The following is a 26393-nucleotide window of genomic DNA, read 5'->3' as shown; positions in this document are numbered from 1 at the left end:
TTCAATTTTTGATCTAGTTAATACTTCTATTGGCATTCAATCCTCAAGTCCTATCCCAATTTTTACTGCTAGCCCTTCCATCTCCACTATTGTGTCTGTTCCTAAGGTCAAACCAGTCATCACAGAAGTCAAACAAAAGCATCCATTAAGACTTCTGATCATTGAAAAGGAAATTGCAGAAGATATTGACTTAGACACAGAGATAGTAATTCCAAAGATTGACTATGAAAATGCTACCATTGAAGAGATGAGGTTAGCTAGTCAACTAATAGAGATGAAAGATACACAGAAGTAGTTAAGGTCTGAAAGGGATTAGGAATACAAAATAATTGAGAATGCCAAGAATATAATTATAGATTCTATAGGTGTTGAAGTAGATTCTACTCAACACATTTTGATCTAGTTAGAAGAGGCTGTACAGAAATTCAATGAGGATTCTTCCAGACAAGAAAAAATTATTGAGAAAGTTGAAAAAAAATTTGATAATAAGGTGCTAGAGAATATTGCTCAAAAGATAGCAATAAAGCAAGTTGAATTGTCAACATTTTTGGGAAATTTTAAAAATTCATTTAATAATGCAGCATCACTTTTTGCTAAACTTTGTGATGTTTCTGGCTTGACCAAAGAAATAAAAGATAAGTTGAATAAGATTGACATTGATATGCAATCAAGTGCCTCCAAGCTAAAGGTGGACTCCTCCTCCACAACCTCCCATCACACCAAGATCAGATATTTGGCAGATGTTCAGGCAGAATTATTGAGAGAGGAAGCAAGGATCCGATCTACACTCATAGACATCCAGAACATGATCCTTCCTATCATGGACACAATGCAAAAACATCTTGTACATTGCAAAACATTGGTCCAAGATCAGAACTTCACAGTGTCTAATCACTTGATCCAATTATCAACAGAAGTTAAAATTGCCCTCTCCACCTGTCAAATTTTGTAGCAGACTTGGGATAGTACTTTTGCAACCATTCTTAAGGTACATCAAGAATTTCTATCTCATTTTGGTGTAGCCATATAAATTGTATATATGCAGTCCTTTGGCATTATTGTCAAAATGGGGGAGAGATTCAGAGGAAAGTCATCACTATAAGAGATAGGGGGAGTTAGCACTCAATAAAGTTTGCATGTGTACATAAGTATATTTTTATATGTAGTAGTTCTACAAAGATCAATTTTGAAAAACCTAAATTCATTCAATCAGGCTGTGTACATATGTTTTGACTTATAAGTGTTTTTGTCACTAATGCCAAAGGGGGAGATTGTTGGCATTAAGTTATTATTGCCATTAGTGACAACACTTAGCTATATCAATATATACCGAGCTCATCACTCAGTCTACAATGTATACCAAGCATTCAGTGGTAACCTTGTACATTCATCACTTAAGCAGTTTACATCGAGCTTAGCAGTTCACACCGAGCATTCTAGTGTTAACCAAGCTGAGTATAGCTACCGAGTGAATGTGCAATCCATCGATGTTTACCAAGTTTACAATAGCTTCACAGTGTTTACCAAGTGATGGAAACACAGTGCCTATCGAGTGATGAAAGCACAGTGCCTACCGAGTGATGCAACCACAGTGTTTACCGAGTAATGAAAGTATAATGTTTACCGAGTGAAAGCAAGGTGAATGAAGGGTTCAGTTTTTACCGAATGATACTATATCCACCGAGTCTCCAATGGTTACTGAGTTTAAAACTATGTCAGGTGATTAGTATGGACCGAGCCTTCACTTCTACCGAGTGCATGATGATGTCGAGTAATGCAGTGGACGTCGAGGATCAGAAGGTCACTGAGTTAGTTCAGTGAACCCAAGTTATTTACTGTTTGGCCGACTTAGTAATATTTTGTTCACTTGTGTTTTAGCCGACCTTGAAATTGTAATTATTGGAATGGTATATATATGTAATGTATTATATCATTTGTAAGATGTATGTGATGTGAAGAGTATCAAGAGAGACATGTAATGTTTTGAGAAGTGTAAATGCGAATCAGAAGAAGAGAAAAATATTCAGCAAGGTCTACAAGGAGCAGTAATGATTCATCAGTCACAAGAGGTGATATATACTTCAAGGATCTAATCATCAAATCAAGTTTGTAAGTAGATCCACTATTTCATCCTAACAGGTGAATCTGTTTTGTAACTCTTTTAATAGGGTAGACTTAACAATCTTTGTATAAATCTCCTAACAGAGTGCATACTTAAGTGTATGTTTGTAAATCCTCTAACAAGGTGGACCTAGCAGTCCTTTATGCTCCTAATAGGGAAGATCACCAGAAGTGGTCAATGTAAGCCTTAACAGGCCAACTTCATACTACAGTAACAAAGTTTTGTGGGTATCATCCCCACCCCAGTTTTACTTTCTATTTGGAAGGTTTCTGGGTCACCAAATCTCTGTATACATGTGTTATGAATGTTTGATCTCTCATTTATACAGTAGATTAGATGAATGAATGGTGAATAGTGTATATGGTTAAATGCTGAAATTTTTTTGAAGTTTTGAAGTTACCGATTCATCGCTCCCTTCTCAGTAACCTATCATATCTTGAATATTTCCAACAGATAATTTCTTTTGGGAGTTGATTGGATTGTGTAACATACACTAATTATGGATCATGGAATATATTTTTAATATTTTTAATTATTATATAATTGTAATATGTAGGTCATGTGTACATTAACACTAGTTCACGTAGTTATTTGTGCATTAGGAAAGTCCTAAAAGTCAACTTAATTGCTTGTTGTAGCTTGTATAAAAGATAATAATTCCTTTATTATAATTTATGGGATGAAATTAATATACATGTGAGCCTTGGTGTTGGATATTATATAAGATATGAAGGTTTGGTTAGATGCTTTGATAGAGGCATGAGTGAAATCTATGATTATTCCTTGTGCACTTTAATGGAACTGTAAAGGAGATTGAGTTATCATCAGTCATTCATCAAAGAAAGACTTAACCTTTATTTCTTTGGACAATGAATCCTCTTATATGAGGATTTAACCTTCACCCTTTGATCAATGTGCTTAGAGAGTGGGTCTTTTGTTCTCATCAACTCCTAATAGGGCTGTAAATTTTTTAACATGGACTTGTCCTTTTATAGGGGCTAATATACCAAATTCTTTGTATTAATCCCTAATAGAGTTAGGTCTCCCAACGTGGAAATTTTTATATTAGTGCATGATCTTGTGGGTATCATCCCCACTAAGGTTTTTTTACTTAACAAGGTTTTCCTTGAGAATGAACATCTCGTGTCTTATGGTGTTGGCTTATATCTTGTTCATCTTGTTTTGCATTTCTATACCTTTCATTGGTGATTTCATTGATAAGAGTAAAGTTTAAAAGTACAACATAAAATTGATTCACTCCTCCCTCCCACCCCCCCACTCTCACTCATTTTGTGAGGATTATTATTAATAAACCATGATATCTTAGCTTGTGGTTATCTTTGAGAAGAAAACTAAACCTCTTGATGAGATCTAGAATGGGAATTTATAAGAAATAATGTCCTGAGTTTTATGGTGTGAACTATGACAACTACAAGAACAAGATGCATAATCATATATTATTCTTAGGGGTTGAATAATAGTTGATTAAAAACAAAATATAATACATAAAGATAGAAGATGACTTGGATTCTAGTATAGAGGATGAAATGAACAAATGTTCTTTCAATATGGTTTATAGAGAATCTTCAATCGATGCTTTATCAGGAGCAAAGTTTATAGAGTTAAGCACCTTGATTCTATACACGAGCTATAGGAAAATTTGGAAGCATTATATGCAGGATAATAATAAACCAAGTAGACTAAGTTATAGAGTTTGAAATAAAAGTTCAAAGAGGATGATAATACCGAACCATATGTTAAGAGAATAAAAGAGGTGGTTACCAACATTAGGAATTCAAGAGGATTTATTACTAACAATGAGACCAAGTATATTTTGAGATCCTTGATACCAACATATGATAAAAAAAGTCTTGGAAATTGAGGAGATCCTACTGGACCTAAAGTTGAATATGCATTTAAGGCTATTTTTTATTAGGATAAAAGGATCGAAAGAAAAATTATAATAACTAGTAATCATGCACATCCGAAGGAATATTATGAGGGTTGGGAAAAGATATGTAGGAAGAAGAAATAAAATTGGAGAAACTTGAAGAACTAGTTGCTAAGAGAGAACATGGTAATTCAATTCAACATGATATTACATTGGTGTAAGAACTAGTAATCATGCACATGTGGAGGAATATTATGAGGATTGGTAAAATATATGTAGGAAGAAGAAATAAAATTGGAGGAACTTCAAGCACAGGTTGCTAAAAGAGAACATGGCATTTCGATTTAACATGACATTACATTGGTGTTTGATTGTATGGATGATTGTATCATCTAACTTGGACCTCTTTGTATGATTGAAAAAATAATTTTATTTTGAAGAGGTTAAAATGCAACCATGATGTAAATTCATCTTCTTTTTAAGAATAATCATTAAAAAAAAAAAAATAAAAACAAAAAAAAAAAATTAAAAAAAAAATTTATAAAAAAAAAAAAAAAAAAAAAAAAAAAAAAAATATATATATATATATATATATATATATATATATATATATATATATATATATATATATATATATATATATATATATATATATATATATATATATATATAATCAACACACATAAAGAAATTTAAATCATATATTAATTTCCAACAATATTCACATCATATAATAAAAAAAAAAAAAAAAAAAAAAAAAAAAAATTTAAATATATATATATATATATATATATATATATATATATATATATATATATATATAATCAACACACATAAAGAAATTTAAATCATATATTAATTTCCAACAATATTCACATCATATAAATTCTCCCTTTTCTTGTGGTTGGAATTTCAAGTTACCTTGTAGGAACTTGATACCCTTATTGTCATCTCAACAACCTTTTGAGGAAAAATCAACACACATAAAGAGATTTAAATCATATATTAATCTCCAACAATATTCACATCATATAAATTCTCCCTTTAAAATCTTGCAATAATCATAAAAGAGATAAAAACTATAACATAAGATCTATGTGGGGAAGACCTTGTAAGGAAAAATCAACACACATAAAGAGATTTAAATCCTATATTATTCTCCAAAAAATTCACATTATATAAATTCTCCCTTTAAAATCTTGCTCTTCACTTTGTTCCAGCTACAACTAGGAAAACTTGTCTAGCCTTCTTAACTAAGAGCTAATTTATATAAAAATAGAAAGATGAATTTGTGATATTTTTACAAACCATTCATATCCATATGAGAGGAATGATGCTCAAATTGGTTATGCTCAAATCTAATTACATTTTCATCATATTGCATTCTCTATACAAACTCTTCCTACATGAGCTCTTTATAGTTGATTATCACCCATGTCCCAAAAGTGATTTTTTATTTAGTTTTGGAGCCATTTGAGATAAACTATTAATACAATAGAATAAAAAAAATAACGATGCAATCTTGGGTAATATATACACATTTTCTAATTCCTTGCATATCTCCACCTATGTGTCCATTCATACAAACATGAATTTAGCTTATAGAATTCCATACACATTCACATAAAATCAACATTTATATTAGTTTTCATCTCAAAAGATCCATTTGTTACCTATAAATTATTGTTCTAATATAATGGGTCAATCTATTGGAATGCGATCATTATAGCAACCCCATATCTAACTGTAGAAATGTTAAATTTTTTATTCAAATATTTATCAAATCTCACCTATTAAGAGAGGAGAAGAAGAGTCACGGTGGCAAATAACATTGTAGGGATTTGACTTTAGAAAAATTATAGACTTCCAAAGAACTACGATTTAATAATGAAGTGATCAAAGCCCTCTACAACAAAGATAACTAGATCTCTTTATTTTCATTCATCTAGTTTGGGTCTAGGTTCTCATGGGATTATTTTCTTACTATCTGTGGAAACTTTCCAACTAGTGGGTTTTGGGATTGCTACACAAAATGATTCACTAGTTCTATGGTTGAAAGCTTTAGGATGTAGTGGTAATCAAAAGGCCACTCCAAATACACAAATTATGATCGATGAGCATTACAATGTGTGAGTAAGTAAATAATCATCCATCCAAAGAAAGATTAAAGTTCAAACACTCAATCTACAATAATCTCACATTTAGAAGGCTCTTTTGCACTACCAAAAGATTTAGAAAATTAATGGACCTCCTATACCACGTACATACCCTATCCATTAAAAATATTATAAGTATGCATGTACCAACAACATAAAAAAAGTAAATAATTGTTCAACTAAAACACTTGATAGGCTCTTTTACACTTCTTGCCAAATGATTTAGAAAATTAACGAGGTGCAAATTTTTCATATATATATATATATATGACTTTGAAAATGTCATCAAAGTCCCAATGGAGTTTTAGAAAATTTTGCATGTTCCATTTTCACTTATTTGTATATCTTTTCTACACTACACATCAGCAAATTGGATAACCCTATTGCATGTGCCCATGATGCATGAAGTGAAGTAGATGGCTCTCTTTCATTTGGTGGGGGTGTTGCATAGTCAGAGATAGATGTTGCAAAGTGTTTAGAGGATGAATCAAATCCTCTTGTTGGTTAATATGTTTTTGGTCCTTTATCAGAGGTGACCAATAAAATCATCTAGATAGTTGGAGGTAGAATGTAATGTTCCTATTTTGTGTATATAGTGAAGGAGTATGGTGAGGAAAAAAGACTGCACAAAGATATTGGTCACACAGGGTGGAAAGGGGAGGTGATGTGCATGTGGAGAAGAGTCATATGATTGGTATGGTGACATGTAGGCCTATGAAGTGAGTGTGCTGATAGAAGGTAACCAATGTTGTCCTACAAAGAGAGAAAAAGGTCATGTTTGATGCGAAGAGACAAAAAGTCATACAATGGGGAGTGTGGCTTAAATTTGTATTGTTGGAAGACCACACCATCTAGGGGGGAAATGATCTATGAAAGGAGAATGTTGATTTCAGATTCGCTAATACAAAAATAAATATGGACCAATGAAGGCCAAAAATCCACTAAATATTTTCAAAATACACATATGTATGCCAAAAAAAAATGCATGCAATTTTTTGAAACACATAATTATATTCATAGATAGAGATGAAACTTCGATTTTTTAGATCCAAGTAAAGTAATCCAAAATAGAATAGGTCAAGGATGACACCTACCAAAACTGCAACAAGCCAAGTAGGGAAGTTCTCTCACTTCCAAAATGGTGCACATGTAGAATCCTATATAGGGTTTTTAATACAAAATAAATTAGATGCATACCAATAAAAACCTAAGTCTAGCCTTATAAAGGGAGTTAGGGAAGTTTCCCAATGGTTTAAACAAAAATTGTTGACCTAGACAACACACTATGAAAAATAAAATAAAATAAAAAGTGGGCCTGAGAGATGAACAAATAAATTATTAGGGCCACAACAATAAATGATGTTGGGGATGTCATAGTCTTCCTAGAAAAATAATTTCCTGTCCTCAAGATATTGTAGACTTGGGTTCTACAAAATTTATTTTCCTTCTTGGGTGGCATCCTCAATAGGTAAAGATCTTTTCATTGCACAAGAAACTCCTTAATGGTGCAAGACTTAAGCCTCTTCTCCTAGCCATCTATGATCTCTACTAGATATAAAATTAATTTTCCCTCTTCCTCAATAGGAGGCAACACCTTTGACACTGTTATGCATTGTCCAATAACCTTCTTTAGACATGCCACACAAAAAACATTGTGAATCTAGATACCAACTCATAGGAAAATTTCCCTACCCTTTAAAAGTCACTTTGTACAATCTATATAGGTTTAGTCTCAAATTCTCCTTACCATATGATTTTAGGGAGGATTGTCTATACAGTTGAAGCCAAATGTATACTAGTTCACAAACTTCAAAGATTCTCTCAACCTAGTGTTGGTTAGCATACATCTTCTATTGGTTTTGAGTCTCCTGTAAATTATCCTATGTTATTATCATAGCATAATATAGGATAATATCCTTTGGTTAGTATAAAGTGATAGCCATTATTTTCATTGTGCCAAAAACTTTGGAAATTTATTGTGAAAATACTTTGAAATATGTTATTTTGTTAGTCTTCACTCTTAATTTTTTTAAATCAATTTTCCAAAAAATAACCCTAACTTGATATTTTTTTTCCCTAGCCTAGTTTGGAATTCTTTCCCTAATAGGATAGCCTGATATCCTAGGAAAATATGTCTTTACCATGTTATAGAAGAAATTCCTTAAATCAACTATCAATTTTAAATTTTACCCTATGTTTTTGTGTTCGAGTGGGAGATTGTATGTCATTTCCATATTTTCCATCAAATGATACAATCTTACGATTGGGGTTTTCAAGCATCTATTCATAAGCCTAAGTTTATCTTCTCTCAATGTTACGAAGTACAGGCCAATAGAGGATTGTAAGGGTAAAGTGTTGAGTCTTCTGATCTTAAGATATACTATATGGTCATAGCATTGCAGGTGTTTAAAATAACGTTTTTAATCTTACAATCACTCTTTTCTCTTGTCATCTTAAGTGTCTGATGGGAAGAGTTTGAAGTTAAGTTATAAGATGTTATGACAAGTAGGTAATTGTGGACCATAAAGGTAAAAAGATAGATGCAGGACCATATGAGAACAAAAGGATCATGAGATCGCAAGGATGTAAAGTGCAAAGGTTGTGGAGAGTTCCAATCTTATGATAAATGGAGATCTCATAATTGTAAAGGCTTTTCAAGGAGACCTCCAAAGATATGAAATGCTGTGATCATAAGATCAGAAGAGCAAGAGTAGATTAGAAGGGTTTCGATGATACGATAAGGAAGTGATCATAAGATTGTAAAGAACAAAGTGATAAGTGATACAATAATGCAAGGTGGGGCCAAGAACATGGGCATAAGATTGTGAGACATGTGGCAACTGGCATCTTTTGATGCTACGAAAAGAAGTAGATCATAACATCTCAAGGGAAAATCATAAGCTTTACGAAGCTACGAAGCAAAATGATCATAAGATTGTGAAGATAAAAGTTAAAGATTCTAAGGCTACGATGAAGAGATGTAATAAAGAACATATGATCATGAGTTGGAGGCAACAGTTAAAGATAACTCCTGATGTTACAAAGTCATTTAATTAACTTTGATCAAGGGATCATAAGGTAAGAAAATTTGAATCTCGTTGTTAAAAGCCAAGTTGTGTTTGTGAGATCGTAAGGGTTTATGAAGTAACTTCCAAAGTTATGAAAAGGATTAGTTAACCATGATTGTAAGACCATAAAGAAAATGAAGATGAGATAAGATCCTACAAAAAGTTTTTTTAATTATTCAACATCAGTTCATGGCTTTAGAAAGTGACTTGGTTTCCAATGTTACAATCTTATGATGTGCTATGGCTTGTAAGATTACAAGAAACTCAAGAGGCCTCTTCAAAGATGCAACAAATGGTATATCATAGAATCGTAAAGGCCATTTTCTAGGCTTACAACAATGTGATAAGGGTTTGAATTCTAAGAGATTGTAAGATCATAAAGCCAAAATTCCCCACCTAAGATGATACAAAGGGATTACATTTCAAAGTCAATCATAAGATTGCAAACCCTAACTTTGACATGAGAAAGTACTATTTTCCTTTCAGAGCTGGAAAATGATAGAAACCCCCTTGGGCAGTGAAGTTTGAGTAAAGTACAAGAAATTATGAGCTGGATAGTTATGTGGACACTCCATCTGAGGTGACGGAGAACACTAAATTTAAGGATCAAGCATGCATGATATCAATGCATAGAGGTTGATGAAGTACGCATAGCACAAAAATATTCTCTAGGCCAATAATAGGTTACCGTTTGTAGAGAGAAGAGATTTCTATCAGATTGTAGAGTTTTTAGTGTGAACAAATTATTGCTTATAGTGCTAATTGTAGGGTTTCCCAATATTTTCAGTCTACCATCAAGATGTCTGAAAAAATGGTTGAGGAGATTCAAGCTACAAACATAGAGGTGGTAGATACTTCTACTGCAAAAGGAGGAAAGAGGTAGAAGAAACCAAAATTGTTTGTAGAGGAATGGATCAAGTTGTTCCCCGAGTCTTCAAATGCCATCTCTACAAATGACCATGAATTATGTGACCCCTATTCTTTCTGTAGGGATGCTATTTTCCCCGGTGTCAGTGGTTACAAACTGTTTAGGTATTTCTACCGCAACCGAATAGATAAGATTCCTATTTGCAACCCACGGAAGAATCTGGCAAAGATCATCTTTGCAGAAGTATTTGTGGATGTTGATTTGCTAAAGACCCTTATTAAATCATACAATCCAGCTACCAAATCATTCCATAGGAAATATGAGACCATTATGTGTACATTAGACCATACTTCTTTCTTTGAAGCCTTTGGATTGGAGGGAACCATGAGAGAGCTAGTGGACTTAATTGAACTTCAAGAGAAATTTGAAAGAAATACCAAGGCTTACATAGGGAAGTCTATGCTACAACACATCCCCATGGACCTTAAGAAGGTGGGTGATTATCCTAAGAAAGTGGATAAGAAATGCCTCTAGACAAGTTCAAGAACTATTTTTTGAAGATAATGTATGGTGTCCACAAAGTGGTTGGCATAGATGGGACTGATTATATGGGGCTAAGTATATTATTTCCTAGATGTACAAGAATCCGACCATGGTGGAGAGTATGATTACATGAAGTATATTCTGGAGAAGATGAAGGATAACATTGGGCTAGCACAAAGTGGGGAAATGGGAAACTTCAAGTTCCACCATTATCCATTACTGATGCATTTAATTAGCCTAGATTTCATTGATCACACCTTTAATGCAAAAGAAGAGCTGCCACTTCAGCTATGGACATGGGTATGGGATAGTTCTTATCACTATTCTGACTCTGTTTCCTTTTTCCATAATTTTAGTATTGTTATCATGAAGATGTTAGAACCTAGTTACTTTAAGGCACCTAAGATTTTGAAGAGACTATTAAGACCAACCCTTCTACCTAAAAATAAAAGGTTAGATCACAATAGGGGGGACATATTCTTATTCCCAACCTTTTCCCTCATGAGAGTATATGGTTTCCCTTAATCTCCTCATATATTACCCAAATTTATCCCTCCTAGACTAGCCATCATTAAATCCATGTGGTAGTTACTCATGGTTAATAGAGAATACCTAGGACCTAAGGTACATAGGTGTACATTCTTGTGTCTAGGTACTTTAGAATAAGGGACTTTTCAATTGGAAAAGAATCCCTGGATCAAATCCATTCTTTCCTCCACCATTTCAATTTATCAGCTACCCCTTATAGGATGTATGATCCATATAATTGGATAAAGAATATCCTCAAAGAAACTAGAAATTATGTGTTTCCAAACATAAAAGTGTTACCACATGAGGACCTCATTCCCAATATTGTAGTTGAGTGGGAGGCAATAGATAAATTGGAAAAGTTTGATGATGTTCTGAGGGTGGAGAGAGAATTGAAAAGAGCAGACCCAAATTTCAAGGGTTTTTACATGGATGTCCCTTACCCACAAAGAATAAGGAAGATGATGCTCAACCATGCTGAGATCATGGCATAAATGCCAGAGGGGAAAATTGGGGAAGAAGAAAGGGTAAACCCTGATAGGTCAGAACCAGATGTGACCCTAGAAATTGAAGAAGATGAACCTACAGAGGCATCATGGGTTACCAAGGGTGAAAGAAGGTAGAAGGTAGTTCACATACCATAAAATGTGAAACAAAGAAATCTACAGATCCTACCTAGAAGAAACCACTATTTTGCTAATTTAAGGCAGAGCTACATACAAGATAGAGCAAATGCAATAGAGAATTGTCTAACTGGCTTGGAGCTAGCAGCAACAAGATTGGATGATAGGATCATTCAAGCTTAGTAGTTTATAGAGGATAATGAATTCATCAAATCCATTGAGTTCAAGAGCTTCCTTTACAAGTTCAAAAAAGTGAACTGGTATTAAAGATGAAACTAGGGGAGTTAGATGAGGAGAAGCAATAATTGATTGATAAGTTGCATGCTTATGATCCTGAAAGTGAGGTAATGAATCTTGAGGAGGCTAGGGACTTAGTGCAAAAGAATGGTATGTTGTTGGTATCTGGCTAGGATCTATAACAAGCTTTCATGATTGACTAGATTAGGAGACAAGAAAATGCAATATCTTATGGGGCATTTGGTGTTGGTGGACTTCAAAGGGGATCATGATTTAATATTGATTCCAAATCCTTGGTAGTATGGAGCATGGTTCCTACATCTAATAATCCCAAGTTGATGGATGTGCAGAACATGGATCTAGGAAATATGATAGTATGGACTCTACAAGGTACCTTAGGTATAGAAATCTCGAAGGCTATGAAACACTTACCATTCATGAATGAGGCCAAAGTGGAGGAGATAGAAATAAGACTAGCTAAAGGATTCCATGACTATATAGATGTCAAGAAGTTATATGAAGATGAACTCAAAAAAAGCCATGTATATAAATAAAGAATTGGAAAATTGGAGATCAAGGCTTAGGGGCTAGAAGCTAAAGTTGCATCTTTGAAAGAGCAACTAGTTGGTGTAGAGTAGAATAAAGAACATAGAATTAAAGAAAAACCAACTAGAATCACAGTAGAAACAACTACTAAGACAGAGGAGCTAGAGGCAGAGGATACAAAACCAAGAAGAATGAGCATAGATGCTCCATCTACACAATAGAGTGGTGAGGTAAGGATAACTTCCCTTAAAAGTATGTGTAAGAATTTGACTTAGGCCAGAATCCACCCAAGACCAAGGAACTCAAACACAAGCACATAGTAGACCAAATAGAGAAAGAATGATCAGAATGATGATATTCATTCAATATGCCAGCTTAGCCATTGAGAGTACACTAGGAGTGCCTGTATATAAAGGCCTCAGGTGAGCTTCTAAAATGCATAGAAGTCAGCATCATGATAAGTCATACAACCAGGCACATGTCCACCAGATATGGGTTATCCTCCATTAAGCACAAAATTAAGTGCGATGATGTGAGGATAAGCCTACAATGGTGTAGCACGTAAATTAATGGTGTAGACAACATTGCTAAATGAGGAGTGTGGATAACTGTGTTGTCAACATGAAAACTCAATGAATGATGCAAATCCTTGTGTTGTAGACACCATGTGCATAATTAGAGTTGTGTAACTCATGAGAGTACACAAACTCCTAAGTGTCTCACCTAAATAAATAATAAAATAATGCAAAACAACTAAATAATGCATTAACCTAAGTAAAATTAAGTAAGTGTAATAAGTAAATACTTATTTACACCAACACCCCCCCTTAAGTGCAACTTAGGGGAATGCCCTTAAGCTTATGAAATCTAGGATGGGTCCTGGCTACTAGGCCATGTTAGGTACCCATGTACATAATGATATGTAATCTCTCATAAAGTGGAGAAAAAGGGAAAATCTCATGGGAAAAACCATCCCCCAAAAACATAGATGAATAAGGATGCATGGATGGATGGAGTAATCAAGATCCCCCCCATTACGACATACATCCAATATATACATAAGAGAATGATAAGAAGAGGAAGAGAGACAGGATAGGCTCCCCCCCTCAAAGAAGAATGTAGAACAGTGATCGCTTCGATAAAGAAGCTGATCCAAGACTGCAGAATGGTGTTCTTGCCCTTAGGAAGAAACATTACCAAAGGTACAAATAAGACGCTTCTGCTGTGTGTGGAAATAATCCCATGAATAAGTGATGTCTTTGAAACCTGCTCAACTGGCTGAAGAACCTATCTCATAGAATCGCTTGTCTTTGTAACTGATGAAGAACCCCTCTGCAACTGCTAATCATAAGTATCCACAATCACTTCAACCTTTGAGGATTGATCATGTAGAGAATGAACAAGAGAGTTAGATAGAGCCCTTGTGACAACTGAAGAAGGTGCTACTGCATCAAGAAGAAGAGGTAGATCATCAATACTATCCCCCAAATTTGTCACTAAGCCTATACCTGGAAGACTAGATGTACCCTGCTATTCTAGACCTATCACTATGGAAATGTATGCATGCAGACAGAATTGATGTAGTGACCTCTCACTGTAACTGTTGATAGAACTCCATGTGTCTGAATCTATTGAAGCACTATTGCTGGTGTCACTATCAATTTCCACACTGTATGATGTGCAGAGAGGAGTAGAGGACAAGCTTGGTGAACTTTCCTTAAAATGTACATCCTTCTCCACAAAAAATATGATGTGTCTTTGGATCTAGAAGTCTATATGCCTTCACACTATCTTCATAACCAATGAAGGTACAAGGCCGAGGTGATTGTTCCTTGCAACCCTTGGAAGATATCTTTTCCCATGTAGGACAACCGAAGACTCTAAAGTGTGTCACAATAGGTTTTCTACTGCACCATGCATCAAAAGGAGTTTTGCCATCTAAGGTTGGATGAGGAGAATGATTAAGAATGTGAGTGGCACTATTGATTGCTGCAATTTCTAATGATGGATTGAGAGACTTGGTCTATATCATGCAACTTGCCATAGACTTAAGAGTTTGGATCCTCAATGCTGCAACATCTGTCTTATGTAGACTGAATGCTGGTGGAGTATGAAGATCAATTCCCTCAAGTCTACAAAAGTCCATAAGTCTTCTATTCACATACATGCTCCCATTATCCATTTGGAGAACTTTGATGGCTTTCCTAGATTTCCATTCTACATGAGTCTTGAAGTCTATAAGCTTGTCCGACACTTCATTCTTATTATGAAGAAAATAGACCCAAGTGAACCTTGAAAAGTCATCAACGAAGGTAAGTATACAGCGACCCTAGCTAAATGCAAAAGGACCTACTAATACCATGTGAATCATCTATAGAACACCTAGTGCTCTTGAAGACTTCCCTCTCTATAACTTCCCTTTTGGATGCATATCCACTAAATTTGTTGAACATTCACCCTTAGAAAAGTTGATTTGAGGTAGACCTTTGACCATTTTGTATGTGCAAAGTTGCTGAAGGTAGCGAAAGTCAAGCCAACCATACTGCTCATGCCATAATTGCACGTTTGAATTTGATTGAGATAACAAGGCCTTTGAAGTAGACTTGGGCACAAAATGGGAGAAAGAGTACAACCTTTTGTTATGATTCACTTTCCCCACTGCAACCAATGAATCATCTTTAAAACTATGCACCTTTACCGAGTCTGGAAGGAACTCAACTCTATGTCCATCTCTGAGGTGAGTGATTTGGTAGATTGATAGGAGATTAGAACTTAGGTTTGGAACATAGAGAACATCTTGAAACTCTCCATTTTCCATCTCCATGTTTCCTTTTCCTTCAACTTCCATTTTACTATCATCTCCCATGAAGATGTGTGGTACCCTTGAATGCTTCATTGAAGAAAAATCCTCCTTTGAAGAACCCATATGATATGAGGCACCTGAGTCAAATATCTATTCTTTTGAAGAATTTTAATTTTCCATGAGTGCTTGTCCTTTGCCCTTGGAATCTGGAGAAGACGCTTTATCCTTATAAGCATTAGGCAATGGAACATTATGTCTCTTCATGATGTTGGTCAACTCATCAATCTTCTTGAGATAACACTCATGCTCTTCATGACCCAATTTCTTGCAATAAGCACATTGTTTCTTCTCCTTATTGTTGTCCCCCTTCTTGTTGGAATTTGAGGAAGACTTGCCTTGTTGATTGGATTGTGGTGTTGTCTTTTCTGCATCCTCAGATTTGTTCTTCCATTTCTTCTTACCCTTTCCTTTATTTGAAGATTGTCTTGCTGAGTGTTGAGAACCCTTGGCCACCAATGCTTTAGACTGAGGTGATTTGAGAATCCCCATTGGTTTCAACTTCTTTTCTTCATTAGCCAACAATTTAGTATATTCATCAAAAGTGACTTTCTTGCAGGTAGACCCTAAGGTAGTCTTTGAGGTGTTAAAAGAAGATACAAATGTGGAATACTCTGCTTACAACTTGTTATGGATGAGATAGATTAGTCTATCATCTTTGATAGAACTCACACAATCAGTAAGATTTTTCCTTAGTTCATTCACCTTGATGATCAAATCATGTATGGAGTCATATGACTTAGGATCTAAGGATACAAGCTCATCTTCAATTTTGAACACATCCTCTTCAGACACTTTACCATAAAGGTTTTTGAGGGTATCCCAAGCTTCTTTGGATGTAGAACACTTCTTGATTTGATACATAATTTTATCATCAACCCCCAAACATATATCACCTAGGGCTTTCCTATCCATTGCTACCCAAGCTGAAATATCACTTGCTGAAACATTATCACTTGCTAGTTTAGGAAGAATACCATCTACATATTGTGAAACTCCATTATGCATTAAGTGATACCACGTTTTGATGGACCATGTAGCATGGTTATGATGAGTTCATTTAGGAAACTTAAAGTTTCCCATAATGCATAAAATGAAAGAAAAGTGTAGAAAAGAGAGAACACAACACCAAGAACACCCCCCCTTTTCTCTAAATCAAGAAACCCCCCCAAAATATATGCTTTGGGCACTTTATCAGTAGTGCGATTATGATGGGCCACTTACCAATTTTAGCCTTCGTGGATTTCTAATTTTTCTTGTTACAACTTCTATATAGATTACAAATCTGGAACTTTACAATGTGCTACAATTCTGAAGCATTACAAAGCAAAGAATGGCCCTATTTCTAAAAGTGACACTTTTGTCCACACAACCTTACAATCTGATATCAGATCTGGAAAGTAGACAAAAAATAGTGCACTTTCAAAAAAAAGGAACCTATTTTCGATTCCAGATGTGCCTGTATGAAGCATTTGAAGTTGCAACATGCAAGATTATGCAGGTACAGTCACCAAAAAATGCAATTTCTGAACAATCCATGCACCAAAACTAGAAAATAGCTACACCACTAAAAAATTTAGGAAATTCTACCCAATTTCAAAAAAATTGCACCTGATTTGGAGTCCAGATGTCCGAGTTATGGCCTCTCGAAGTTGAATTGCAAAAACCAAAATCAATCTGGAGAGGGGTTGCATCAGCGAATGGCGGGATTAAATTTGATGGTCATACGGCCATCACAACAGTTCAAAATTGGCTTGAAATAACATCTAGATGGTCATCAAGTTTGGGTTAAGAAAATGATGACATCAACATCCCTTGCCCTTACGGTGATGTTAGCATGATGTCATGATGACATCATCATGTACAAAATTGTATGTATGATGATGACATGTCAGTTCGACATAGACTTATGGAGCTAACATGGTGTACAATTAGGCGCTAACTTGTCCTTGCTAATGTGGGTATGGTGGATGACGTCGATTGCTGACTCAGACTGGGACAACTGGCATGTCAGTTTGCTATGTGTCTGGCGTGGATTGGTGCTATAGATAGTGACACGGTGTCCAAATTTATGGTCCACGTGGCAAGTAGTTAGATCTATTCCTTTATATTCTCGCCGTGTGGCAAAGAGGACGACGTCTGCAGGTTTACATTTTCTGATCGCTAGGAGACGAAGGCAGTGGTCACCGAGAATGTGAGAATCCTGCCAAAGATTTCTAATGCTAGGGAAATAGTCCCACATTGTGCATTGGGTAGGATTTAGTATCGTTTAACATAAACTTTCCCGCAAGTCCAAGTAATTAAGCAAGGCCACTGGTAGGGGCTTGGCCACCGGTGAGTGGCTGGTGTGAATTTGTGTACTCAGTCACCGGGATTAGGTAAGGCTTAGTGCAATGCACCAGATTTGTGACATGTGCTTGCAAAATTAATAAATGAGGCCACAAATTAATTGATTAATACCCTGCAATAAATAAAATATTTTTCCAAAAAAGCAGAGCTGAGCTGGGGTGTCACTACCCAGTTCTACTAATTTTTTTTCTCTGCTTGGGCTATAAAAAAATTCAAAAATACTAAATTAAGAAATAAATTGCAAAGAACAAAATAATTGCAAATCTGAAATACAATAATCAAATCAATTAAATGATCATACCCGAACTGCAAATCGGGGCCTCTGAGTTTCGATTTGCAAATATTTTTTTCTCCAAGATCAACTTTCGCCCAACATAGGCAAATTTATAGTCAATCTTCACCAAATTGACTCTCTGAATGCAACGGTGAGGTCAGATCTAGCTCTAGATGCTCCCAATTTTTGCAGATGCTCTGGATTCAGGTCGAGGTGCTGAAGCATGGAACAGTCTCAAATGGCTATGTGTAGAGAATCTCCCTCAGCTCTGATACCATGCAATAATTTGGCTTAGGCCAGAATTCACCCAAGACCAAGGAACTCAACACAAGCACACAATAGACCAAATAGAGAGAGTATGATCAGAATGATGATATTCATTCAATATGCCAGCTTAGCCATATGAGAGTACACTAGGTGTGCTTGTATATAAAGGCCTCAAGTGAGCTTCTAGAATGAATAGAAGTCATCATCATGATAAGTCATACAACTAGGCACATGTCCACCAGATATGGGTTATCCTCCATTAAACATGGAATTAATTGCGATGATGTGAGGATAAGCCTACAATGGTGTAGCATTCAAATCAATGGTGTAAACATGTGCTAAATGAGGAGTGTGGATAACTATGTTGTCAACATGACTACTCAGTAAATGATGTAAACTCTTGTGTTGTAGACACCATGTGCATAATTAGAGTTGTGTAACTCATGAGAGTACACAAACTCCTAAGTGTCTCACCTAAATAAATAATAAAATAATGCAAAATAATTAAATAATGCATTAACCTAAGTAAACTTAAGTAAGTGTAATAAGTAAATACTTATTTACACCAACAGTATGATAGGCCATAGAGTGGAGACTCTAAAAAATATATCCCAACAGACCCATGCTCTGTATATTTCTTTACAAGATGTTGAGCATGTTTCAATGAAGTACTTGCATGGCTATCACCCACTTTTAACCAGTGGGGGCCATACGCTCAATTCTTGGAGAGGCTAATTATGTTGATGGCTAAAAAGCCATATTTGCCTGATAAAATCATCACAGTAAAGGAGGGCCTAGAGATGGTAAACGAATTAATAGGCTTCTTTACTGACAACTTATAAATTATCCAAGGGAAGATGAAAGTTTTATCACAGGGGATTGAGCCTTGCATTCCACCTATTTTGGATGCTAACACCAAGTTGTGAGATTGGTAGGAGTGGTTAGATTATTTTAGTGCAGTGCTAACTCAGGAAGCCATAACATCAATTTTTGAAGATGGTAGTGATGTCCCATTCAATAACCTAATTGATTCACTATTTAAGGTTGAAATTGACTTACATAAATTTTCATTAGAATCAAGAGCTATAATAGATGCCAGGTAGGATAAAGAGACAAAATAATTAGATGAGGTTAAGATAATTGAATCACCCACAAAAAGAGAAATATATGTTTGGGAGGCAGTTGGAGAGATTAAGGCTCTACCAACAAGGAGTAGTTGAAGATTTATGCAATTAAAGGCAGTGGGAGATCCAGATAAGATCAAATATATTGATCAACCCATTAAGAAAGAAAAAACTTTTCAAAACTTTTAAGGAAGTTAGGAACAATAGAAGACAAAATGGATTAAAGTGAAGACTCCTGCTGTAAATTTCACTTGCTGTTAACTTTTTGGACATGTCTTGCCATTTTTCTTTTCATTAGGGTTTTGACATGTATCCTCCCATCTAAAGCTTGTTGCAATCCTTCTATATAAGGATTTCCAAGATGTAGAGTAGAGGTTCAACGTCTGTAGAATTTTCTTTGTTGTATGTTATTCACAGTTGATCTAGTTTTTGTCAATTGTATGGATGTATTTAGTTTTGCAAATAATGAATATCAAATGATTGTCAAGTTCTGTGTTATACTTTGAGTTTATATTAGTACAATATTTGTTTTCAAAGGAAATTAATACAAAAAAGGAAGTTCTGCATATCTATGTCTCTGAGTTTTTGTCTCCATTCTTATATATTTGTAATCTTGGGATTGAAGTGGAAAAAGTTCTTTTAGTTTAATGTAGTTTGGATGAATTGTACATCTTTTATTGATTGCTTTTAATTCAAAGAGTTAAGTAAATGCTTTCAAGAATTGATAGGGTTTCAGATATATGGGAGGGATATCATAAGAATGAAATTTAGAGCTAACTGTTGACACATTTAATTGCAAGTCAATTAAATAGGTCTAGAGTTACTGGTTTGACTTTGTATAACAATGGATAAGGAATTGATCAATCAACTCAGTTGCAAGCTGATATGTTCATATGGTTGCACAATGCATATATCAATCAAAAAACAATTTTCCATTTATGTAATGAAGAACTAAAATTGCTGGTCATCACTTATTTGTAATAGCTTTCCTTTTGAGATATAATTGGCTGCTATAATCAAGGAGTTTATTGCAAATCTAAGAAGAATATTAACCATTATCTACTATAGGGGATAAATCCACAAGAAGAAGTATTACTAAGAAAGTATCTGAAGAATATATTAGAATAACCAATCATATTCAAATCCTGAGGTGCATCCGCCTTGGCCCTAAAGAGCCTGAAGTGTAGAGTCTTTTGTACTCTATTGAAGTTGTTCTAGAGCTGAGATTAATCCTACTGAATATAAAATTTAGCTAGTCCTTAGGCTTGTTTTCATTTGCAACATCCCGATATAGGGTTTAGAGCAATCTAGTAGTCCAAAAACCACCAACATAAAGGAAAGATTATTTTCCTTGGTCGTAATAATTAGTGAGATCATATGTTTTGGATGCAAATTGTATTTGAGAAGAGTAAAGATTAATGTTGAGGATGTACTATGAGCTTCAAAGGAATTGTATTGAAAAAGAAGTTGTTGTTTAGCCAGTTTAGAATCTGGATATGTTATCCTAAGGTTTTTTTAGTGAAGATAGTCTAAGGCTATTTGAACAGTGGGTTTAGTTGTCCTCCTTTCAACTCCTAACAGGGTTGACATAGCTCCTAACAGTGCTAGAATCTGTTGACAGGGATTCAAAGTCTCCTAACAGGGACTCATATGTACTGACTGCATTTCATTGGATCCTAACAAAGTCCATCCTTTCACAAAGAAATTTTATATTATTACATCATCTTGTAGGCATCATTCCCACTAGGGTTTTCCTTTTGATCAAGGTTTTCCCTAGCTAACATATCCGGTGTTATTGTGCATGCTTATCTTTCTATTGTTATTGCACCTACTGTTTACATATTTCAGATTTAGTAAAGATATTGAGAGTTGTTTTAAATGCATAACTGATCCTCCCCCCCCCCCCCCCCCCCCCCCCATTATCTTAGTGGACTTTACTCTCTAACACAAACATTATTGATCATTATTTATATTAAGGATACAAATCATGCAAAGTCATGTTAATAGTAAAAACACTTTTTATCTTCCACAAGTATTATTTATAACTTATCTTTTACAATCTCAAATTCTTTTTACAAATATTTTATTCCCAATTAAGTCCAAATCTAGTTTCTTAATGTAGTCCTCTTATTCCTTGAATTCACATCTATAGTTAAACATCACCCTATTTACTACCACATAATATTATTTAATCCTCTACTATTTTAATGGTTATCTTGAACATATATAGGCGAGTCTCATTTTATTCTTTGCTAATAGGTGACATACTCTTTTGTGGAAGAGGCCCTCAGCTAGAATATTTTTCTAATGAATATACATTGTAATTTATCACTTTTCTCTACTCATTTCCAAATTCACATTTAATATAAGAAAGATGGCTTTTAAATTCCAACACTCATAGGAATTTCTCAATAACGAGAGGAGTGCCCAGTAAAATGCAAAAGGTCCGTCCAAATTATATCAATCATGTCAGGTCTTCTTTGACAATTTATTGTCAACACTCATGGAAATTTCTCGATAACTAGAGGAGTGCCCAATGAAACACAAGCAAAGTTCATCCAAATTGTATCAAACATATCAGTTCTTCTTTGACACTTTATTGTCAAAATCGTCTTCCTTTACATAACATGAATTCATTATTATCACTAATATATCATGGATGGTATGTTTCCCCTTGTAAGAAAGCATCTAGCACTAAGAAAACTACGTTCATGCACTCACCTTGCACCATGAATCTACACATTGTGAATCCATTAACCATGATGAATCATTTCACTTGGTTCGAGTATTTTGACCCTTAGTAATGTACTATTGAGATAGATAGGCAACTCTTCATCCCTAAGAAACATACTAAAATTACATTTGATTATATCCACGTTTACAAATTTACAATTTTATTTCTAACAAATTTTCACTACTCACCTTTTTATCACAAACCTTCTAAATCTTCTCAAACTTTTACCAATCTAAAGAAAAACATGCATGTTCCAGATTAAAACCTCGAGTGAGATGAGGAAGTCTCAAAATAATTCACTAACGCTATCTATTTATGAATTTGGGTCTTACATACTGAAAATTAAAACAATCTTTGCCTTAACTTGACAAGGGAAACTTCATCATACAAATTCACCCATTCTAAACTCTTGAGAGTTTCATCGCAAAAGTTAAATTAGAACCTCTAATATGTGAATGTGCACAAACCTCCAATTCACACATTTCCAAAGCACTTATATCATAATTCTTCTGATATCTGATTGATGGTGAATTGTGTTAGCCGCTGAAACTGGCAATACCTCAACTCGAACTCCCATGGACTTGCAAATCTCAACGATCATCTTATTGTTGAAATCTTCAACACCCATCTTTTTTGGGGACTCTTTAATTCTCAATTGAGAAAGATTGAACATCATATTCACATATGAATCTCTCAATTTGGCAAGCCATGACTTTGCATGAGAAGCTCTTTCTCCACATTTATTATATCTCACCGTCACCTTCGGCACAAATTTGATCCTCCAAACATTGAGCCTTCCTTTATTCCCACCCAATTTTATTGCTCTCAGTCGCCTTCTTTCTCCATTAAACTTATCAATCCTTTCGTATCTTCGTCTCTTCATGAACCTCTTCACAGACATAGAAAATCCAGTTATATCAGAAATGGCAACCGTTTTGACAAATTAAAAGGGCTATTCTGATTATCTTTGCAAAAGTTTTTAAAGTCTCTGGGTATTTATTGAAGTAGAGTGAAGATTAGCATTTCTTTTCATTGTTTTCCTACTATGGTCAAATCCCAATTATTTTAGTAGTTGCTTAGCCATAGCCAAACAAGATCGACCAAGTCAGGAGTCATGAAAGATGAGTATTGCGCTGAGTTATCCGTTTGGAAGCTTATGACAAACCGTGTAATTGTTGGCATTACAGTCGTCAGAAATATGTAAAGAAGAGTCAAACCGACAAACGTATAGATTAAAATATGAATAGATTGATATGGACGACGAAAACGAATCTTTTGGCTATATATTAACCGTCATACAAGTAAGGCATAATTTGTTAAAAAAATTGCATTTTTTTTAAGGTTCAAAAGAAAAAAGAGAATTAAATATGATTCGTATATAGTTTGTATGATTGGTATAAATGTAAGAATAGTGTAGTCTGTCATCAACGTGGATAAATACGGGGCAAAACATTTTGTTTTATGCGTTGAAAGATTAGAGGATTTGGTTGTTTTTATATTACGAGCTGGGTAAAGTGTGAAATAACTTTTAATTTTTTTTTCAGATTGTGTAAAATATATTTATTAACATTTTAAAAAGAACTATTTAATATATTCATGGGAGTAAATGTAATAGTATGCATTCAAGAGATTATATAATGTTTCAAGAAATTATATGGAAAACTCTTGTAATAGAAAATCAATCAGTAAAATTACTAACATTATATTATTTATAATTAAATATTAATACACTTAGATATCTTTATAGAGCTTCAATTTATGACACTATTTTTTCATTTAATAGTTTTAGTTTATGCAATCTTACAACCTTCTATTTTTGGCGTCACCACATGAAATGTTTTTAAATTAAAAACAGTCAAAACTAAGGTACTGGCCCATATACAATCAAATTCTACAACAGCTAGCAGATAACCATCAATCAAAACTACCCCTACCACTTAATAAAATAAAAACAAGGTTCAGAACCATAATTAAAAGAGTATCAGTAGGCCTAACATACATACAACCTATATTAAAACTAGTAAAGCTACAAAAATATATAAACAAAGACACGACAAACTTAAACCTCTTCAAGTTCAACAACCGACAGATTAACAACATAAAACAAAAAAAGAGAGAACCATTAAGGCTTCTTAGTCTCCTTCCTCCCCAGGAGGATGTTAGCCCAGTCTTTCGCAAGGAAGTCAAACAAAATTTTTGTATCCTCCTTTGGCAGGTCTCCCTCCGTGTCCTTAAGCAGGTTTAGCGTGGTGGTAGTAGTATGTGTCACCTTGACAGTGAACTTTGTCAGTTGACGCATTCTCTCTTTCAGCGCATGAATTCTTTCCCACACCTCACTGCCAACCTTCTTCGTGATCTCCATGTTGACCTCCTATATGTCGCTAGGAAGACCATCCGCCTGCATCATAGTAACATCTTGCATAATAGGGGGGTTAGCATTATCCTTGGAAAAAGCCTTAATAGGGGAGGAAATCATTATGGGGGAGGGCACCCTATCCAATGTATCAGGGAACTGGTCCCTCGTTAGGTCCACACACCCCAGCCCGATGGTAGCCAAAACATGTCTGATCTGATGAACAGATCTAGACTATTTGCAGTAATGAATGCTTAATAAATCAAATTAAATAAATCACAACTTAGCGGAAGTCTTAATTCATTTACTATCAATGAAATCAAAACTTAAGATGAGAAACAGAATTGAGAGAGAAGATAAGAAGATGCAAATAGAGTTTGATTTCGGAGTTCGCCACAAACGTGACTACGTCTCCGGGTCGGCTCCAATAGAGTACGACCGATCCGATTAATCTCCAAAATAAATTACAAATGCACCAAGATTATTCCCTTAAACACATAAGCATAGCATGCCCTCGACGTGTAGAATAGTCTTCAAAAATCTCTTAAACATTCTCCTATTCTCACCACCTGAATATCCTAAGAGTTTCCTAAACCCCCTTTTTATACATGAAATTAGCCAAAATAAGGCTATAACCAAATTTACAAAAATAACCCCTTCAATTAATTCCCCTTTCGGAATAACCTATTAGCCATTTTTAATAGATTCGACTCATGTCAATTTTGGGGTTAAAAAAAAGATTATAACCTTAATTTACTAAGGTTGGAGGTTTGTTTGGCTAAGGATAAGACAAAAATTGCGCAACACATTCCCCAAGTGCTAAAATGGTGCAACGGTTAACCATAATTTTATGGTAACCACCGGTTGGGGGTTCTAAACCCGCCAGCGGTCTACCTCATTTGAAATTGGCGCTAGTCAATGTTTAAATAGTAGTTGCCGCCCATAAGTTTCAAAAGCTATGCTTGGTGCAACGGTTGAGGCATAAATTTTGAAGGTAAAGGGTCACGAGTTCAAATCCGACTACGAACTCTCTTTTTTTTCCTATTTCCCCATTTTGCTGACGTCACGATGTCATCAACTATATTCATCTCTTACCTTGAACTTCAAAATGGCATAACTTCCACGTACGGGCTCTGTTTTTGATGAAACAAACACCGTCGGAAAGCTCTCGACGAGCTCTTTATTTTGAAATCCATTGTCGACCACTTTGAAGATGATTATTTTTTCACCTTTTTTATGACCTTCGTTCTCAATTTGACCAACCTTTGACTGACCATTACTTTTGCATATGGACTCTGTTTTGGTCCGTTCAAATTGCATTGGGTCCAAAATTTCAAGGAGTTTAATCTGATGCTGATTGTTGGAGTTTTGGAGATACTTCAATTTTGACGAAAGTATCCCCCGGATCAAGCCTCCCCACTGAAGACCTTTTGGACCTCCAAAAGTGACATTTATTCTGACATAAAGTGAGAACTTGGCCTCCCCACTTGTCCTGTATCATCTGTACATTTGAATACCTGGCTCACAAGCACAATGAAGACTGCAACAACATTGTTGATCATAAACATTATTCTATCACTTCCATAAGCATCTACATCAGTTGTCGTAGCCACTAACCAACAAACATTGACTAGCATCAAGCTGAACAATAATGCAGAAATGAAAGAGAATAAGTCAACAATATATCGATCCTTAACAACAGGAACATCTTTACCCAAGGAACCATCAATGCTTTCAAACATCATTCCCTCATGTTGTACTACAGGTGCATCCTGCAACATCTGACCCTGGTTAGCTACTCCAAGTTCCTGTACTGATAGACATAAGAGTTAACTCTTTACTTGCATTAA

The 26393-nt window shown here is 34.9% G+C and overlaps 1 protein-coding gene across 1 annotated transcript; it reads right to left on the bottom strand.

Moving 5' to 3' along the window:
• Positions 1-22683: 22683 nt before the first annotated feature.
• On the bottom strand, positions 22684-24552 carry LOC149571506 (uncharacterized). The gene is made up of 2 exons (XM_089815702.1): positions 24460-24552; positions 22684-23079 (listed from the first exon to the last, which is right to left on the bottom strand). The coding sequence occupies exons 1-2, from the start codon at positions 24550-24552 to the stop codon at positions 22684-22686; spliced, it is 489 nt and encodes a 162-aa protein (XP_089671828.1).
• Between the last annotated feature and the right edge of the window lie 1841 nt (positions 24553-26393).

This window comes from Cupressus sempervirens, chromosome 2, assembly GCF_028749045.1.
Source record: "Cupressus sempervirens isolate cs-2001-9-10 chromosome 2, ASM2874904v1, whole genome shotgun sequence".
Lineage (NCBI taxonomy): Eukaryota > Viridiplantae > Streptophyta > Pinopsida > Cupressales > Cupressaceae > Cupressus > Cupressus sempervirens.
Note: the sequence above shows the minus strand (reverse complement) of the source record. Positions and strands in the feature narration are given on the sequence as shown.

What these genes read in the sequence shown, in the direction of transcription:
- LOC149571506 (XM_089815702.1), bottom strand. Translation starts at nt 24,552, where the DNA reads ATGGAGATCACGAAGAAGGTTGGCAGTGAGGTGTGGGAAAGAATTCAT. An exon ending in TGACAAAGTTCACTGTCAAG is followed by an intron (nt 23,080 to 24,459) that starts GTGACACATACT and finishes ATGTCTGTGAAG; the next exon opens with AGGTTCATGAAGAGACGAAG.